This window comes from Hesperophylax consimilis, chromosome 4 (assembly GCF_061612785.1).
Source record: "Hesperophylax consimilis isolate HC1 chromosome 4, BYU_Hcon_1.0, whole genome shotgun sequence".
In the NCBI taxonomy this organism is placed as follows: Eukaryota; Metazoa; Arthropoda; class Insecta; order Trichoptera; family Limnephilidae; genus Hesperophylax; species Hesperophylax consimilis.
In genome coordinates, this window is record NC_142839.1 from 23940318 (window position 1) to 23961824 (window position 21507).

The 21507-nt window shown below is 33.7% G+C and overlaps 1 protein-coding gene across 1 annotated transcript in view; it reads right to left on the minus strand.

Moving 5' to 3' along the window:
• Positions 1-381: 381 nt before the first annotated feature.
• The window catches only part of LOC149424398 (tyrosine-protein kinase transmembrane receptor Ror-like), a 252480-nt gene continuing 231354 nt past the window's right edge, over positions 382-21507 (minus strand). The window contains exons 7-9 of the mRNA XM_089651529.1: positions 19055-19216; positions 11108-11259; positions 382-10340 (exon numbers count right to left, since the gene is read on the minus strand). Of these exons, the coding sequence (XP_089507655.1) occupies positions 9600-10340; positions 11108-11259; positions 19055-19216 (1055 nt within the window). The 3' untranslated portion in view covers positions 382-9599. The remainder of the gene's footprint in view (positions 10341-11107; positions 11260-19054; positions 19217-21507) is intronic.

Here is a 21507-nt window from a genome sequence, read left to right on the forward strand (position 1 = left end):
AGTTTTACATTAAAAAGCCGGGAGAAGGTAATTGTTTTTATAATATAATAACGTCGCCATTCTTGTTGGCGTGTTGGTGCAGTCACAAGTCACAAGTCTCCCCGGGTGCCTTTGTTTAGTCTCGTCTGAATGCGGCTTCAGAGTTTTATATCCCACGAAAAAGTCGATCAGGGGCGTACACTCGAAATAAAATAATGTGTTCATTATTATTAACAAAATATACTCTCTACTTTTAAGTTATGTTGTTTATATTATTCAGAACCTCTCTCACTGTCACTGTCTCTGTCCAAGGATACGAAAGGTAGAAAGAAAACAACAACTTTAAATATTTTTTTTGTTTATTAACATTTTAGCAAAAATGAAAACAATGTTTATACACTATCGAAATGTATAGGATCAAAGAGGGTTTATAAATGGATGTACAAATAGTTACGAGACTTATTGAAGAAAAAACAATAAATACATTTTTTACATTTATATTTTTTAAGCTACCGAAAGTCACAAACCTCGAGTTTAATTTTCAATAGGGAACAATCACAATTTTTTTTTACCAAAAATAAAAAAATAAATAGAAACTAAACATTTACAAACAAAAACATTTTTGAATCTTCACATATCAAATTACGACCGTCTGATAAATCACGTTTTGGCATGTGACGTCGCGTCGCTGCGCCCGTACTTATTCCAGCCGCTTACACTACATAAGTGGGTGGACTTTTACTTACAACTACCGCTTTTACCGCACCTTTTTTCAAAAACAAACTTTTGATTCAACTTAATGACAATCATATGCGACTATTTGCATTTACGATTATGGAGTATAGTGCTATTTAATATTATTTTCGTAAATAACTAACTAACTTTTTCTTTTCGTTTCACCGCAGGGCTAGGCAGAGAGGACGGACCGCCAAACAACTCGGTTTTGGCACACATTTCTTGCCTCATTCACATTCATACACCGTCTAATACATACTCTTCTATTATTCTGACTCTTGACATGGCCCGACACGAGTATCTGATTCACTCGATCGTACCATGTCTTCCTCGAGCGTCCCCGACTTCTGCTACCATTCGCATTCGCATTATATATTCTCCTTACAATCCTTTCTTCGCTCATTCGCTATACATGCCCAAACATCTATGCGTCCCTTTCTTAATCTTACTCGTTACGCTTACATCAGCCTTGCACTCTTTGCGGATCGCCACATTTCTCACACGATTATACATGGTTTTACCACACATACGCCTGAGGGATCTCATTTCAACAGCATTCAGTCTCCTTTTATCCTTTCTCTGCCAGTTTCATGCCTCACTTCCAAACATCAGGGTAGGCACTAGCACTCCATTGTGGACTGCTAACTTCGCTTCTTTGGACAAAATTTTGTTAGCGCCAAACGCGTTCAGTCCTCCATTAATGGAGTTATCTGCACTTACCCTTCTTTCAATATCTCTGTCAGCCTTCCCATCTCTCGTAAACATACATTATCGTAAATATATAAATATAATTTTATCTTCGTAAAAATAGCAAACAAACCTAAAAGAACCGGATGATATAAATACATTAAACATATTCCTGGAGGAAAACATCCCTCAGGGCCTGTGTCATATTTGGGGATGCTGCGTGAAGGGTTTTTTAAGGAAAGGAAGGAGAGGAAGATCTGGTAAGGAAAAAGGTATGAGGGAGGGGGAGTATAGGAATCTGGGGACAGCGTGTTCAGGAGTGACGGACATTTGAATTAATCCCTCCCACTGCGGGGCGAGGCAATCGGTCGAGAAAGTCCCGCTGGAGAGGTAAAAGAGAGGCGAGAGGCAATATTCCTCCACCAGTTTCTCCAAATCCGGCCACTACACAGTAGGTGGGCAGAGGCATCCGTTGCGAAGACCTAGACAATCCACACTCCATGAACCCGGATACCATGCTAAGTCACCAAACGTAGCGAACAACTTGTGGTGTCGGAGTATGTCGGGTATGGCAGAGGTGTTGGTTATTCAATAAATGGTTTCAGAGGCGGCGGTACCCATACCGGCCTCCAAAATTATATGTATTACAAAATGGCGCTTTTTTAATAACACATGTAATTTATTCATGTGAAAATTCAGGGGTAATTATTTATAATAATATGTAGGCATAATTTATATATATCATCTGTTTTTTTATTGTGTTTACATAATTTTAGAGAGATTTTGATTAGAGGTTTGTTTGTTATAATTACAATCCATTATTATTCTTTATTATATTTACATTTTCTTACCGAATTTCGAACGACGGAGACCCTGCATTAATAACCCCTGGTTAAGTTATTTCTTAGGTTGACAGTACCTGCCTATCGAACATCACATCGATCAGCTTCCGTAACGTTATTTCAATTATGAGGGATTTTACGCGTGCATTAATTAATAATAATAATATTAAATACCACTATTTTCCATAATCATAAGTGCAAAAACTCGTTTGTGATTGTCATTAAGTTTAAGCAAAAGGTTTGTTTAAAAAAATGTTTATTAAAAACGGTAGTTGCGGGTAAAAGCTTACAAAAAATCAATTTGTGAGAAGAATGATTGTTTCGATTTTTGGCAAATTATCGAACTGTCCTTATAGAAAACCACCGTATGTCAAGATGGTAGTTATTTACTTAAATGTTTTATAAAAAAAAATCGGTTTAAAATGCGTAACTAAACGTTTATAGCAATAAAATAACAACGGGAACAAAAACTCCCAGATGCAACTTGACGTGAGGACGTTGTGACGTCACAATCTAGCCAGCCAATCGTATCTCGTTTATTGGCATTTGAATTTTCATACAACGTTAAAACTGAAATAATTCATTTTAATTTTTTAGGGGTTTGTTAAGTACGATATTCGTGTTTAGTTAAATTCTGTACATATATTAAATGCATTGAAAACACTATATTATACATACTGTATGTACCATATTGCGAAGAATGGGTAACATTGTATAAGGGTAAACGGAACATATGTTATAAAATATGTGTTCATAGACGGCACTAATTTAATTATTTTAGATAAAACACTTTTACAAGTTATGCTTTAAAATATTAAGATAAATTAATTGTTTGAGCATGTAGATACGAAAATGAAAAAATAGTTTTATACGTATACAAACTCAATTCTTTCAAGAAATATAAAGCATACAAATACAATAATGGATTGAATATGTTCTGTTTACCCCGAATGGCGGTCTCGGAGGGTTAAATTTTTTGCATTAGGGCCGTTGCTTGTTCGCCCCCGCGGATAATGATTTGTACCGATTATAATGTGAATCGAACAATCACAACCAATGCTCAAATTGTCACAATACAAAGGTAAAAATAAATATTTTGTTTTGGAGATAACGGTAAAATGAACACCATTATTGTTATGTATTTACAAAAAAATGTAAGTGCTTAATTTATTAAATTGATAATATTATAGAAGATTTAACAAACGTCGTAAGTGACTTAATTATAATTTTCGACATGCAGTTATAGGAAAAAATCTCATTACAGAATTATACAATTAAAACTCTCTTTGAATTAAGCAGTCTTCCGCATATTTAAACGCTGATTCGTGCTAAGACACGTGTAATATTAATTTATGATACAAAGTTAAAAATAAAAGTTGAAAAACGTAGTTTTTGATTTATTATATAATGGTACAAGGAATATGTAAATAAAACAAATGAGACGAGCTTGTAAACCGTTCACTTTTTACAATGAATGTGAAAAACATTTTTTTTGCTTATACCTTCATACAAAACTACACAGTTTTACGGAGCAGTCGAATATGCATCGAATGCCTAGAGATTATTACAACAGCAATCATATATCCCAGTTTTATTAGTGAGTAAGCGCCGCAGGCGACACCGTTTGCTTAAATTTACCAATTAAATAACATATTCTGAGAATCTTTCCTTCCAGTCAAGAAACAGAAAAACATATCACTGGATATTAAGCGTAGGTACCTGTCTAAAACGTTGAATATTTTATGGCAGTTTGTTGCTCCGGGGCTTATGTTTGTGGCCCGAGTCCAGCCAAGGCATTCGTTACGCCACTGCCTCGAATTCCGTTTATTTACAAATTCACAAGAATAATAGTGTTGAAAAAAAATTGTTTTTATAAATTAATAGTCCTGTATTATTCGTTTTTAAGAACAAAAATCATATTTAGTTCACATTAAAAATAATTAATTGAATATTTAAAATCTATAATTAATAATTTATTTACAACATTTATGAGTTTATTTGTTTAGTTTGTATATAAAAAATTACTATATTATAGCTGTGCATAAAATAAAATAAATGTACAATAAACATGTAGACAATAAAATAATTAAAGACTTAATTTACAGCTTAGTTAATTACGTGAAATTGTAATAGTTTCACAATTCTATAGCACTGCAATTGCGTTGACGCATTTGACGTAATAATTTATGCATTAACTACATACTACTTTTGATTCTTTAAATTAAAAAAAAATATTGTGCGTATTGGTATATTAATTACATTACTGGCTTGACCAAACATATAAATTTAATTATAAGTAAACGTTAGTTCTACGCTTTTGTGCATTAATAGTATTTATATAAATATTATAGCTTTAAATGGAAAATAAAATTGTTATTAAAATATATAACTTTAAATAGTTTTAAATAATAATTCAAGGTTTTCATAGAATTTAATTACGAGTATTGATAAAAATAAATGCAAATGGTATATAAACAAACTTGCCACATTTCCATGTTTGTTGACGAAATAATATTATGTATTATCTTTAATAATTGTGGTAATTATACGGATTACATATTTCAATAAAATAATTATAAAAAATTGCAATAATTGTGAAAAAACATCAATCGATCGTGAAAATACGTCGAAATATGATAATAGATTTATTTTCACGATCCTAAACATCATGAAAATACATCGATCGATCGTGAAAATACATCGGTCGATCATGAAAATACATCGATCGATCGTGAAAATACATCGATCGATCGTGAAAATAAATCGATCGATCGTGAAAATATATCGATCGATCGTGAAAATACATCGATCGATTGTGAAAATACATCGATAGGGAAATTCCTGCCAACTTTCTGGTAGCAATACGAGAAATAGAAATTAATATTTTGTTAAACTTAATTAAAAAATGTACTTAGGAATTAGATGTGTACACAATGAAAATGCAATCAATAAAAAATAGTTTTTTCATATTTAAGATGGGAACAATGTAGGTATTATGAAAAATGCTTCTATCATTTCGATTTTATACTAAATACAATATTTTCATCGCTTTGCTAAGAGTAGATCATAATCATTTATATTGGCACATTTTTAATACTATCAACCTTAGTCAGCTTCTTTTCAGATTTTGTTTTATGAATAATAACTAAATAGGTACAATGCTATTGGAACACGATTGCATAGTAACTAAATAGGTACAATGCTATTGGAACACGATTGCATAATAGGTACAATGCTATTGGAACACGATTGCATAATTGCTCTTATTTCAATGAGTAAACCATCTCAATAAACATAATCTTTACCCTGTAGCCGCTTACAAGAAACATATTTTAGTGCATTTGTCTTTGGTGCAATTTAATGGTGACTGAGGAAATATACATTTATAAGCTCATTTGTACATTTGGTCGAACTTAAAATATAGGTAAATACCGACCCATGCCTAGAATACTCGTTTAAATAAAAACTCCATAATTTTCGTTAAAATTTGACATTAGAAAATAAAAAAACAACACGCTCATGGTATAATTCAATACATTTGTAATAGTCACCAATAAAAATAATATTTATTGACAGCATGAACAAATCGTCATTATTCAAGAATTAAACAATTTAATTTCGGTTGTGTTGTGAAATGGGAGTACGTGTGTAGCAATCTGAAAGTGAAAAATAAATAATTCTTGTTGAATTTATGCTTCCGTTCTTAAAATAGTTAGAGACGTAATGATCAGAAAACATTTAAATTTATTTTAAAATGGGATTTGTAATGTAACTATGCTGACCGTTACACATTACACCACCAACTATTTTAAAACGTAATTACGTGTTTTTGAATAATAAGAATTACATTAATAATTTTAAACTTTACTTTATGTTGTTACGTAAACACAACCGACATTATATTGTTCAATAATAATTTTTACATCAAACTCGTGATCTGTGTGCTTTACATGAAAAGTTTTTTCGGGCGGTTTAATGTAAAAAACGGGTGATTTCACCGTGGTAAATAATTACCACTGTTTACGAAAATACATTACAATAGAGAGCGAAATTGAACAAAGGGTAACAAATCTTCATACACAATAGATTGGAATTCATATTTATTTCGTTTTAATATTAATAGTATTGTATATTGATGAATCTGTATCTGAAATAGCCTGTCAATATTTACTGGAAAACTGATAAGTTTACCTACTCTCGAAACAAAGCTTGCCAACTTTAATACAAATTTAAAACAAGTTTTTCTGCGCCCTCGAAGTGATTTTCACAAAAATACAAATTATCCAATTAATATAATTATTATTTTTCTTCAAACTGACAACTTTCAAATAATGTCATAATTTCGTATTAAAACCCAACTTCTATCCATAAAAAATGATGTTTGTTCCTTTTAAAAGATATAATGTTCTTGAACCAGTGTGAAGAATTATTGAGCCCAAGAAAAGTTGAAAATTAATAGGACATTTTTCGAAGGATATTTTTTGTCACACGATTTTCTCAAAAATAGTAATTTCGGTTGTGCATCTGTCCTGTAAGCTCTAGTCAACGAAATAATATTTTTTTGAATTTAAGTTACTTTTTCAAAACTGGAACTAACTGAAAAATGTTTTAACTATCGTTTTTCTTAATTGGAACGGATTTTCCAGGAATTCAGATTATAGCGTGATTTTTCACGGATCTGCGTTACTTTTTATTCTAAATTCGTAGGTACTTTACGTGCATATACAGTACTGACAATCCAGGAAAAACACATAAACACGAACCAAGGTAACAATTGTAGGTTTCTAAAAATAAAAAATTGAAATATCAATATAATCAATAATTAAAAATAATATTTTGGCGTCACAAAAATCGCACTTATTGCAAAATCTTATACAATAAAACGATCGTCTCTTTCGGATGTGCAGGATCGTCGCCCTGATCCACGCCTTCGGAAGAAGCCACTAGTCTTTTGAAACCATTGGAAAACCCGTCGAACGGCTAAACGGCTTAAGTTTTTTTGTTTTTTTTGTTATTATTTTTATTTTTTTTATTTAAGAGAAAAAACAGATACAGATATCAATTGACAAGAATATAGAAAACATCAACTAGAGAATTCACCTGCATCCAAACTATTTCTCACGAATTAACCTTTAGTTTAGTTGCCAAGCAAAATCACATTGTCGCATCTCTGATTGCAGTAGTGCCAACATTTGAGCGACTTCGTCAGCAGTGGTGTCTAATTTAAGGAGTTGTTTACTAGCTACAATTATTCACGTGTGTCTTCTTTAACGTTCGGTTAGTGAATAACCTAAATTTCACTTTAACTGCTCCTTTTACAGCCTAGGACCTAGAAAATCAGGAATTGGACAGCTTGGGTCGATATGAGGGGTTGGGCGATTACTCGAATGAGTGTCCAGTATAGACACGTGGAAGGATTAAAAAAAATTGCAAATGAAAAATATTTTAATAAAAGTCACCGAAGGAGACCAAAATTTCGTTAACATTTTTTACTACAAATTATTTCAGGAATCACTTGTTAAAGCAAGTCGAATACGTCCTTTAACACCCTGTATTTACATATATAATATACTACACATAATACTAATAATATTCTATGCGTATAATATTAATTAAATGATATCTATATAATTATAATTGATTTTTTTAAATATATTATTTTAGCATGATGAGGACATTGGTTATTGGGTTGTAAAATAATTACTAGCAGTTCTGTGAACGTTAATAGACCTCGCATACAAAAAATAATTTGTTTCTTATTTTCCCATATTTAATAAATCAAAATCAAAATTTCCTCTGAAATCATAAGTTTTGTATGTAGGTCCTTAAATACTTAACTACTCTATTATAAACCACAAACATTTTGCGTAATTTTTTTTATTTACGAATCTCAATAACAATAAATTCTTTTTTCACCCTTTCTTCACACCGGTAAGTACCATAATATTGATTATTCCGATTTGATAGCTCGTAGTAGAAACCAGGATCATGCGAACTCTAGTGGAATAAAAAGGTAATATCCAACACGACCACCATCTTGATCCGAAACCGTGAATTTACATACAGATGAAATTTATTTGCTTACTTGGACGCCCATTAGGCTTTGTCACCCCATGCCAAATGCTAGAGTTAAAGCAAGTCGCTACGCTTCGTCAATTCGATGTAGAATGATTTTTTTGTGTTTTCATTATGTTAAAAAAAAACTTTTGTTTTAGAATATTGTTAAAATAAGGTTTTTTGCTAGTCAGTTTTAAATTTTCAATAGTAAAAAAATAGTTGTTGTAATGTGTAACTAAAATAATAATGAACGAAATCAGCTAAATCACCTGTTATTTGTTTAAAAGAGAAAAAACCATTACAATTTTCTATGTACATTTTTCTAGATATGTTTGTAGAAAATGTACACAAGGGGCTTCTTTTTTAAAATTATTTACGGGAGTGAAAGAATGTCGCTATATAATTATGAATTGTATAATATTTAATGTGTGCCGGTTATCTCTACCGCACCCCTTGATAGAATTGAAAAAAAATTGTGCATAGTTAATATTAAGTGCTTTTCTGTTCGTATTTCGCAGGCTTCATTTTTTGTTACGGCACATAGAAATGAATGATTCATGAATTTTATGCTAATTTTAACACAATACAAAAGATCTTTGTTCGAAAGCAAAAAGTTTTATTTCAAATTATACCCACTATTTGAATTCCAGGCAAGGCTGATTACGTGAAAATATTTTTTCCAATTGCCTAAACAATGTTTTAAACTAATATTAGTAATAATAAATAATATATTAATGTGCCTAATCTAGCCCTTTTCCACTGTGTGGCGTTACAACAAATAAAATAAATAAGCAGATAGGTACTGGTGGAGAAGGGATTGCAAAAGTGTACATGTTTACAAAATAAAATTCGAACCACTTTTGAGACACTGTTGTTGATGAGCTAGTCTATATTCTATATTGTTATAATATAATCTGTATTGTCTTTGGTATTATTGGCCTATTTCATAATATAATATTCCATGGCTATACATTATTATTCGACTATCTCACAATTATACGTTAATAAGGGTATGTGAATTAATTTAACATTTGTTTGTAAAGTGCAATAAATTATGTTCATAAAGAATTGATTTTAAAACAGGTTTTGAAATATTATTCATACTCCTCTTCAAATACAACTTCACCAATTTAATAACACCTCAAATTTGGGTCGTTAGCGTTTGGCGCCTAATTGTGGAACCATAACGGTTATATAAAATGATGGCTCAATTGTTTTCCACATATTATTATTATTGAATTATCACATCATTCTCGATTCAGTGCGGTTAATTTTATTTACATTATGTTTATGCAAAATCTAATCTGGCAAGGCCGTGATATAATCTGAGATGAGAACAGGCTGAGCGGGCAACAAGTACCCCTCGGGGTCTGTGAGCGAGTGAGTCGGCGGCGTGGGCGAGGGCGGGCAGGGGGGAGGCACGGGCAGGGCGGCGGGGGGCCGCGGCAGACGCCCTACGGAGTCTGTGCCCCACTTGCCTCCACGACCCATTGACCTGCTCCAGGTCTCCCTGTCCCTGCTCTGCGGCCCTTTACTCTCTCCTTCCGCACCACCTGACCCTGAGCCGTCCCAACCTCCGCTCTCTTGAAACGTCTGAAGTTTCTCGCAGATCTCTTTAAAACGTATCCTGTCTTTGGGATCTGTCCTCCAACATGCCCGCATCAGCTCACAAATAAACGTTGGACAATCTTCAGGCGGAATGAGCATGATCCCTTGTAATATCAATTTACTAGCTCCGTCGTTGTTGTGTCCGTAGAAGGGTTGTTTCCCCAGGCTGTATATTTCCCAGAGGACTACCCCGTAAGACCAGACGTCGGATTCGAGTGTGAAGCGCGCGTACACGATGCTCTCGGGGGACATCCAGCGAATAGGCATGGGCCTGTTGCCGCCCATCTTGTAGTAGTCGCATGTGTACACGTCCCTGCTCATTCCGAAGTCGGCGATCTTCACTGCCAGGCCTTTCCCCACGAGGCAGTTTCTGCACGCCAGGTCTCTATGCACGAATCTCTGAGTGGCGAGGTAGCGCATCCCACAAGCTATCTGGATAATAATAAACATTATTACTTAGCTACAATTTACCTATTAAATTAGTGCAAATTAAAAACAGTTTTCAAGTGTTAGAATTTTGAATGTGTTTTGTATTTTTGTTAGCTTTTGGGATGAACGTATGGGAGAGGAAACGGAGTTTTGTAGTAACGAACAACGTTAAAGCTGTAGTAACAATTAAGCGCCCTTGAGGTGATTCTCTCACGAAAACGGCGCTATACAAATAATCCAATCATTACTATTAACAGTTAAAAACTCAGTTTTCAACTTGTCTACTGTTGTTACACAAAACATGGTGGTGGATAAATTTAGCATCTTGTTTTGATGTGAACATTTCTTTAAAATCAATGTCGGGTGCGAGGAGGCAATCGCGCCCAAAAGCGACAGTTTCTGTCAGGATGCTTTCAATTTTTTTTATCATTGCTCTGTCTTTAATATTTCTATTTTGTCATACCAAGTTTTCAAGTTGTACTATTGTTTTGTCATACAGAGTTAACTATTGTTTTACCAAGTTCTATTTGATCCGGTTTTTTCTAAGCACGAAGACACACGCCTCGATTTTACAGGCCAGTTTTCGACGGTCAGTTGGTCCATATTTGAATGGAAATATCTATAAAAATGGTGGTTTACTACCGACTATTGCCATACAAATTGCACCGACCGGGGGTCTAAATCGGCCGACAAAACCGGTGCGCCTGTCTTCGCGCTAATGGTAGGTTGAATCCAAAGATGTATCCAAACGTGACGAGATATCGAATTACCTGTAGAGCGATGGACAGCAGGCAGGTGTTGTCAAGCGGGGGCAGGCCCGGAATGGGCTGCCTCATGGCGTGAGAGTTGCTCCTCAGGACTCCGGCTAAGTCTCCGAACGGCATGAACTCGAATACCATCCAGGGGTTGTGGCCGTTGTCGGCTGAAAACGTCCAGTTAAAATTAATTTCAATTAACCCTTCAAGCGTTTGAGGGTCATATATTATGACCGGGCGTCCATATTTTATAAAAGTATTTTTATCTTTTTTTCTAACACGCGAAAATACATATTTTTTGACGTTAGAAAGAAAAATAATAATTCTTTCTAGTTTGCCTCAAAATACTGGAATCCATTAATAAAATCCAAAAAATAGCTATCGTAACAATGGGTTTAACTTTAAAGATTATTTCTTATTTTTTATTATATGAACGAGATAAAACTAAAATTACAGTATTCTTAGAAATTCCCCAAACAAAACGAATGTGTTTTTGAAATATCGTGATCTCTCATTTTTTCTATGGTTGGTGTAAAAAATTAAGTGAAAATATGGTTAGCTTTTTTGACAACATTTTTCTTGTTTGATATTAAAATTTTATTATTTAGAAATAGTAGTGTTTATTTTAAATGCATACACAGGAAAGATTCTAGATTCTAGTTTTATCTACTTTCTTAAGCAAAAAAAAAGATGTATATAGCGCATTTGAAATTCACAGAAAACATTGCAAACTGAACAAATGTGGTGAAAGTAATGAAGGCTTAAGGCTATCGATTTGCATAATTAATTATAAAAAACGTGATAATTATCCATAATTTTAGAAGAAGTGATCAAAAATTTTCTTGATATCAATTATATTGAAATATAATATTAACAAATATTACAAGTGAGAATGTACTATAATTTTTTTTTCAAAATTTTCAAACAAAATTATATTTTTTAAGCCTCAAGGAAAGAATGAAAAATGTCTAAATATTAATAAATAAATGCTAATTTCAAAAGAATTTTGTCTCATTTTGGAGGCAAAGGAACTTGTGGGAAAATCGAACATCTACTGTGGGTATTTTAAAACGCATGCATTTGCAAACCCTGATATGAATATTTTACCGAAGCCGGAACATTTTCAAGATATCAACTTGCTCACAAATATTCCAGCGCTGACTGACGAAGAACTCAAAATTTTTAAATAACGCAAATTTTCGGTTGTATTACTTCCAAATCATTTGCTTTTGTCCAGGGAAATATTGAAAGAACTAGGTAAACCTTTACACAGATTTTTTATGCTTCTATATGAAAATAAAATATTGGCTAACACTTCCATATACTTGCATAATATAATATAATACAGAACTGTCTGAAATAATTATTTCTGCGACATATTTTTTACGGCAAAAAAGGCGAAACAGAATATTAACAAATTACATTCCCAGTGACAATTCTACGCAAAACGCTTCTTTGCATTTTTATAAAATATTGGGGATTCATTTATGAGAAGAAAAAATTAAATTAAATTAATGTCTCCCTACTGTGACATTCATAGTATACCAATGAAGAATGGTTCCAATAATTTCGCCTTCAAATCTTTATCTTGAATCGTTATCGTTGACTACAAAAATACTACCTACCGACCAGTCGCATTTCATTTTACTATAAACTAATTTCAAAATAAAACAATCTTAAAGTTAGAATTAAAGTTAGAATTCAAGTGAATATAATCATTTTTGCGTTTGCGCACTATCTGTGAGCTGCGCTATTCTAAAAAACGACAAACCGACATTAAATTTGTGTTTTATATCAACACCTTCTGACATACAAAAGAAGGTAACAAACAATCGTAATAAACATAGTGAAAAGTGAATCTAAATAACAAACATTAAAAATAATTACTACTAAACCAGTGAACCCGTTGTGCGCGAACGTGAATTTCATGATTTATTTAAAAAAAAAAAACAGTTGTTATATAAGTGTCAAACAACTAAACCACAATTTAGACCTTTTGTACGACTATTTCGCAAGTCTACCAGTTATATTGGATTAAATCACGCTAATTGTGTATCGGTACTTGGCAGCGTGGTGAGAGGCGCCGACACATTCCGATCTACCTTCCTGGGACGTGAGTTCGAAACCCAGAGTAAACATTTATTTTTTATTTTTTACGTTGTGAAGTTTGATTTACATTTTGTCCAACAGATGGCAATCCAATAAATCATACAAAATAAATCCAATACTAAATCAAATATATACTGTAATTTTAAAAATAAATGTGATATTAAATCTAACAACAAAATAAACTAAATATAATATTCTAATACAAATCCTTCAAAACTGTAATACTAAAATATAATTTTTTTACAACTCAGTTTCTGTGTCGATTGTTCAGTGTAATACATAATAACTCCCTGCAATATGGAGAGCACCACCTGCAGCAAGTGCCCGGAACCCATACTCACGAGGGAATCAATGTTCTGGTGCTCCTCCTGCAAGGAGAGTCTACATTTCGCCTGCGGTGGCGTAAGTGAAGGTCATTACCGAAAACTCTCCCAAGAAAAACGCAATAATACCAAATGCACTGGCTGCAAGACGGAAACGCGCAGTACGGCGCGTTCTACTTCTATTTCCAGTAAGGAGACCCCAGCGGCCAGCACCACTAAAGTAGGTGAAACACAGCTCGACCTAATTACACATGAATTACGTCAAATCAAGACTGAGCTACAGGGATTCAAGAATGTCCAGACGAAATTATACGAAATGTTCGATGAATTCAAGGACTTCAAGGCCTCGCTAACATTCTTTAATAGCAAAATGGAGGGATTTGAAGAAGACTTTAAAAAATCTCTGATAAAACTACAAAGCATAGACTCCATTCAAAAAAAAAACACAGAACTCGAGGCAAAACTAACTATGCTCGAATTAAAGATCGACGATCAAGATCGGCAACAAAAAAATTTTGCCGCCGAAATAAGAGGTATACCGGAGGTTGAAGGTGAGAATTTGGCAAATATTTTATTTAACATAAATCAAGAAATAAAAACAAACACTACGAAAAATGACATTGAGACCAGCTATAGGTCTCCGGGTAAGACAATCCCCCAAAAAACCAGACCTATAATTGTGCGGTTTAAGCACGTTCACGTAAGAGATGTCTTTTTAAACGATGTAAAAAGGTACAATATGAATGCTGTGACTAAGGAAGACAAACTCAACACGACCTCAATAGGACTCTCCGGACCGCGCACGCCGGTATATATATCGGAACACCTGACTTCAACAAATAAACGCCTACTTTACCTAGCGAAGAAGACGGCTATTGATAAAAAATTTGCATTCGTATGGGTAAAAGCGGGACGAGTATATATACGCCAAACCACGGAATCGAGAGCTATACATATCACCTCTGAGAATATCTTACTTGCACTATGACTCACAAATGCAATCATACCCATACTACCTGTATCCCTTTTCAAAATGTTAATCAGAGTGTTCCTATATTTCATGATATTTCTATTCCTTTCAAAAAAATACTACAATATTGCATTGTTCAATCCCCAAATAAGCACGATGTCAGACATTTCAATTAATAATTTAATTATTAACATCGTGGTGCATTTATATTACCCACACATTATCAGGAAATTCTTATATGACAAATTTACAACTATATCATTGTGTCTCTCTGACCCCGCTACTTTACTTCCTTATTATAAGAAATTACTAGCTAACCCTCAATTCACCACTAATACCAATTGCAATTTTTATTTGTACCATTCGAAGAACATGAAATGGCTAATGTTTTCTCACAATTTATGTATTACAATAATTTATGTATATTATTTTATGTCAATAACTGAGCAACCAAACTTATGTACTCTTTGTTCACACATCAAAAACATAAATTTACCATCCCAAATTAATATTACCGTGTGGGTTTACTTACAGATAACTTACTCTAAAATGATCCAACATTCTTTTGAAATTCCCGATGAATCTATGCTCACATGCAACAATTATGTAGTTGATAATCCTAAAGACATAAATAAATACTGTTGGGAATCGTACAGTCTAAAAATTGTACACCAGAATATACGAAGTATTACCAATATTGATGATCTCGATTTATTATATTGCTGTTGTTATGCGCGTAGTGTGACATTATGGCAACCATATTATATTATTAATTTTACCGGACGGGCAGTGGTATTGAGTTCCAACTTTATTTTTTCTGTTCTATTCTTATGTCTCTTTATCTTACAATTCCTACACGTTCATTACATTAACTTCTCATGCGCTAAAAACCTTATGTTTTATTTATTACCTCCAGATTATTTAAATCTTGTGCTGTGTTTGCTTAAATTATCCATGTTGTTATTTCATTCAACTTCTCTATGTTCAAATACTGTATATTACAATATCTTGTCTTTACCATTCAAGATGATTGCATATTACATAAATGGCTCCAAATAATAATAAAAAACGTAGACTGACTATTGGTTTTCTAAATGCACAATCGCTTGGTACAGGCTTTGATGATCTATGTATCTATATTAGAGAACACGAAATCGATGCATTAGCCTTGAACGAAACTTGGATTGATGCGAGCAGAGGTACAACTGATAGAGCAATTCCGGGTTATAACTTATATCTTTCCCCTCGTCCTAAACGTGGGGGAGGTGTTGGTTTCTATGTACGTCGTGAATTATCAAGCGTTATACTACCACACGAAAACAAGTACTTGGAACAAATGTGGCTTAAAATTAAGGCTCCGAATATCGATATATGTTTAGGCACAGCATACAGAACTTGTAAAAACCTCGTCAATGACGCAATCGATTGTATCAGTGATAATTTATCTGACCACATGTTTCAGTGTGAAACACTTTTTTTACTTGGCGATTTAAATATAAACTTATTAAACAAACAGGAACCGGATGCAAAAAAGTTAATAGATGCATTGCAAGCATTTAATATGTCGCCAACTGTAAACGAACCAACAAGAGTAACAGGTACTTCCTCGACACTTATAGATGTGGTATTCACTAATAAACCTGAAATAGTTACACGTACACAAATTTACCATTATAAAACTATAAGCGACCATGGTTTAGTTATATGCGACTTAAAATTTTCAAAACCAAAATATATACCAAAAACAATAACTTACAGAAACACTAAAGACATAGACATGAATAGGCTAAATGCCGATTTGGCTAACGGGCCATGGCAACACATAAGCGCTTTGAATGATGTTGACAGTATGGTCACACACTTCAATGCGTACGTATTGAATATCTACGATACGCATGCACCAAAACAGACAATAACCATTAAAGACAAACACAAACCTTGGATAACAGATGTCATTAAATATATGATGAAAATTCGAGATCGCGCGTATATCAGGTATTTAAAATCAAAATTAGACTCACACTACACTTATTATAAACAATTACGAAATCTAGTAACCTCTTCCATGAAAAGAGAAAAAAAAGCATTTTTTGAATATAACATCAATAATAATGTACATGACTCAAAAAAACTCTGGAAATCTTTAGAAAATTGCCTTCATGTTAAAGACAAAGTCGGAGATATACCAACACATTTAAATGACCCAGAAGCCATAAATAATCATTTTATTAATCACAGTCAAAATCTAGAACATAGTCCAATTTTAGTCAACAATTATAATACACAAAATCACTCTATAGCAAAATCATTTTCACTTCAAATAGTTGATGAAACTACAATATCAAAACACATTCATACTATCAAATCAAACGCTATCGGTTGCGATAAAATAAGTATCTCAATGATTAAACTCATACTTCCGTATGCACTCAGCACTATAACAACCATTATTAACCAATCATTACGGACAGGTATAGTTCCAGCACTGTGGAAAAATGGTTTAGTCACACCAATTCCGAAAAAGAAACCAATTTCAAGTATTAGTGATCTCAGACCGATTAGCATATTACCAGCATTATCCAAGGTACTCGAAAAAGTTGTGTTTGAGCAAACAGTAGTCTACGCTGAAACATGCGGGATTATACCTCGTCATCAATCGGGGTTTCGTAAAGGCCACAGCACTACAACAGCTCTGCAATGTATTACAGATGATATTCTTGCCTCCACTGATGCAGGCAAAGCCTCGATACTAGTTCTGCTGGACTTCTCTAAGGCATTTGACTTACTGAGCATTCCATTACTTATTGCAAAGTTGCGTTACTTTGGTTTTGACGATGAAGCAATAAAATGGTTTCAAAATTACTTCAAAGATAGAACTTAGCGCACAGTTTGCAAGGATAGTAATGGGACTCTAAAATATTCATCTGACATTATAATAACAAGAGGGGTACCCCAGGGATCGATACTAGGGCCATTGCTTTTTGCTATATATACCGCTGACATGATGCAATCTATTGAACACTGTGGTTCGCACATGTATGCTGATGACACACAACTATATTTATCGTTTGACGTAAGTAAAACTCATGTGGCAGTGGATATGGTAAATGGTGACCTACGTAGAGTTTGCAGTTGGGCAAAGGAGCACGCGTTACTTCTCAATCCTCAAAAAACTGTTGCTTTATTAATGGGAACTAAGCACAAAATATCATGCGTTAAAAATGGAGGACATGTTGTAAAAATACATGAAACCACCGTTCCCTTTGTTGATGCTGCGCGCAACCTTGGAATAATGGTGGACGGTAGATTGAGGTATGATGAACATGTTAAAAACAGGTCACAGTGGTGCTACTCGAGGCTTCGTCTATTGTACAATATAAGAGATAACATATCAGTGAAACTACGCAAGATTATTACTGATAGTCTTGTTCTCTCAATATTGGACTATGGAGACTCAGTTTACGGTCCATCTTTATTGAAAAAAACCCAAAAACAAGTACAACGAGTCCAAAATGCATGTGTCCGATATTGCTATAATGTCCCGAGACGCGAGCATATCTCGCCTTACCTCTATCGGCATCGAATACTGAATATGTCGAACAGAAGGAAGTTACATCAAATGTGTCAACTGTTCAACTTGATGAATTCAAAGGTTCCTTCCTATCTGTTTGACAGACTGCAGTGGTCCCGTGACTCACATGCACATAGTACACGCCAAAGAGACCATTTACTTGTTCTCCCCAAACATAAAACTGCTGTTTTTGAGGGTAGTTTTAGCTACTCATCGTCAAAACTTTGGAATAAAATACCACTGCCTATTCGAACAACAACATCGTTGCAGTGCTTTAAGAAGCTCTGCAGCGAATGGTTGCTGACAGCACAGTCAACCGCACAACATCATAATTGATCGAATTTAAAATGAAAGGGACACCTACTTGTGATTATTATTTTTTTTTATTTTTATCTATGTATTTTATGTAAATTTAATCCTGAATTTATATTTTATTTTATTTTAAAGAAATTTGTATTTATCGATTTATAACACATTATATTAAAGGCACTGCTGAAAACCAGCTACATTCCCGGAGAAATCCGGAATGTACAGCTGAGCAGTTGCCCTTTTGACAATATAATCATCTAAATGTATGTGTACAAACTATATGCAAACATGTAAAAAATTATTGTCAAATAAACGTTTTTATTATTATTATTATTATTATTATCTTTTGGAAACACATGTCCACCTCTATTATTACACATTAGAACAGAACAACAAGTTGACGGAATTATTATAAAATTAAGACAAAAAATTTTAACTGTTTCAAATGTAATTTTAATTAAATTTTCCTAATTTAACCAACCTAACGGCAATAATTTGTATGGCATTATCGCAAGATAGCCATACAAATTACACTGGCCGGCAACTTTTCGTTCCAAGAAAATAAGACGTAATAACGAACGAACTTTAGACAGGGATATTTATGTGTAATTATTGAAGTGTGTAGCCACATATGATAACGTTATGATTTGGTAAGTTGGTTTGAGAAAATGTTTTTTTACCTCTTTGAACCACCCCCATGAGGGTGAGGATGTTAACGTGCCGAAAAGCACTCATAATGTTGACTTCTCTGTTGAAATCGTCCTCCGCTGTTCTACTGGCGCTGTCCTTCAGAACTTTGATAGCAACAGTTTTTACAGTATTGTTGTCACCTTTGAACTCTCCTGGAATGTAAAAAAGCCTTAGTTAGAAATCAAGACAAAAAATCATTATTATAAATTGACATTTTTCACTAGACCAGTTGTATCACAGAAATTGAAATATAATACTGTCATAAAAAAATATCCAATCAGATTCATTTTTTTATTATTTTACATTTGAAAAGTCCCCGTTAATCGTTGATTCTAGGTCCCTTTCAGTTTTTTTATCAAATTTTGATCACCTGATATGTATAACAACAATATTATGATGGTTGTGCGTTTCTGATAATCACAATAATTTGTTTAAAAGCTGAAACCGATGACAATTTTACACTTGAATTTCTGCGAAACACCCCAACCTTAGTTTTTAATTCTCAAGGGTGGTCACTACCCCGCATAACTGGGTAACCAATATCAACAAGGTTCTAAAGTAATTTAGATTGTTCCCAGAATTTTCGCCTGTGTTCTGAGATTTGTTCCAAAGTTAAAATATACAAACATCGGTGTTTCCAACTTGAGTAGGTAGTGGTAATTGACGAGAGTGAAGGGAGTTGAAAATTTGTTATAACTTTCACAAAGCCACGGAAAAGCGGCGCAGGCGAAATTTTTAACAAGGTATCCCCAGGAGAAGGGAGTGGAATATGAATTATTACATTCGCCAAAACACTAAAATGCTCAGCTGGCGAATTTTTTTCTAGGTCGAAGGGCAAACTAATAAATGTTATCGGTTTTTTTTCGGGATGTTATACCGTGTTTATGGGATGAGTATTTAGATACAAAAATAAAATAATGCTTAAATGGCGATAGGAAAATAATATTTAAAACTTATTAAATAACTACAAACCTAATTCTACATGCAAATGAACATAATTCAATATTCGAATTAATCACAAACGTAATTCAATATACACAATTTTAGAAAATTAGTTTTAGAAAGATGGCCAAAGTTTTTTGTTTTGTTTTGAATGCTAGATAGTATAGATTAAGTAAACGTACATTACGGGTACAATATTTCATTATACAATTCAGAGAGTTAATTTGATTTTTGAATTTCTAAGTTTCGGTTACATTAACCCTGTTTTTGGACAGTGATACATTGTGCCATTTCACACCTAGATACAAGTAGTGGTGCTAGGTCGTAGTCATTCTTAGCATTGGGGTGGCTATCAATCTTTTAGTATTGTTTAAAACCGAAGCCTTTAAAACAAGTCAGCTTATCTGGCTAGTAGCCGAGTGGACAAATGCCTCAATTTCAGGCTGAGGGCCCCGGGCTCGTGCCCCACTTACCTACAGGGTATAGATGGAACTGCAATAATTCCTCTAACCACCCCATCTAACGCAAACTTTTCATTTCATGATCCTTACACTGGTTACGGTCCCTTGATCAAATACTAACTTCATACTAGAATTATCTATGATCAAATAAATCTCAACATATAACGGTTATTATGCAACTATGGTCAATAACAATATATAACGGTTATCATGTAATTATGGTCAATAACATCCTACATAAAAAAATTAAAGAAAATTCAATTTTTATTTAACAGCCCCCCTCATTAAGACAGTAGTTATAAGCCTTAGTCTTTACTAGATGTAGAAGATGGTGAAAAAAACTTTAAAAATGGCATAGAAAATAAATAAAATAGAAATGAATAACTATAGTCCGCCTCAGCATGGATCACCCTAGTGAAGAGGACTAAGAAATACAATTTACTATACATATATTCACTATCATGTTTTGCATGTACAATGTTTAAATAATAAAATTTTAAAAAAGTCAACTGTGACAGGTAAAATCATTAAAAGCGCCATCTGTTGGATGTAAAAGCAACACGCGCTCTTGTTCCTCTACTTGCGCTGACAGACTGACCACAGCATCGCGTGGTGGTGTACAGCGTGTTTATATAAATTAAAAAGAAAAACAAGAAAAAGGTCACTATCTAAGTCTGATTTCGAAAAACTCTGCATAAAGCCCGGGCAATACCGGGTACTTCAGCTAGATGTTTAGTAAATAAATTGCAAATTCAGAACCGTGTCGCGTCGCAGAAGAATTTGCTGAAAAAATGGGTATTCGCACTTTATACTTCAAGTAGAGAAGTATTTGAGTCTGGAGGAATTCCACTTATTTATCATAGATATGAAATTACATAGACAATGAGTAAGGGCGTGTCGTCAGCATTTTCCGATTTTCGCAAATTTAAATAAGTTTTGTATTTCACGTGCCCATGGCCGACCCTGAGATAAATGACGCCTGGCGCGAGTAAACCTTTGGCGCCCCTTGATAATGTTAGGTGATAGCGGTAATCAACAAT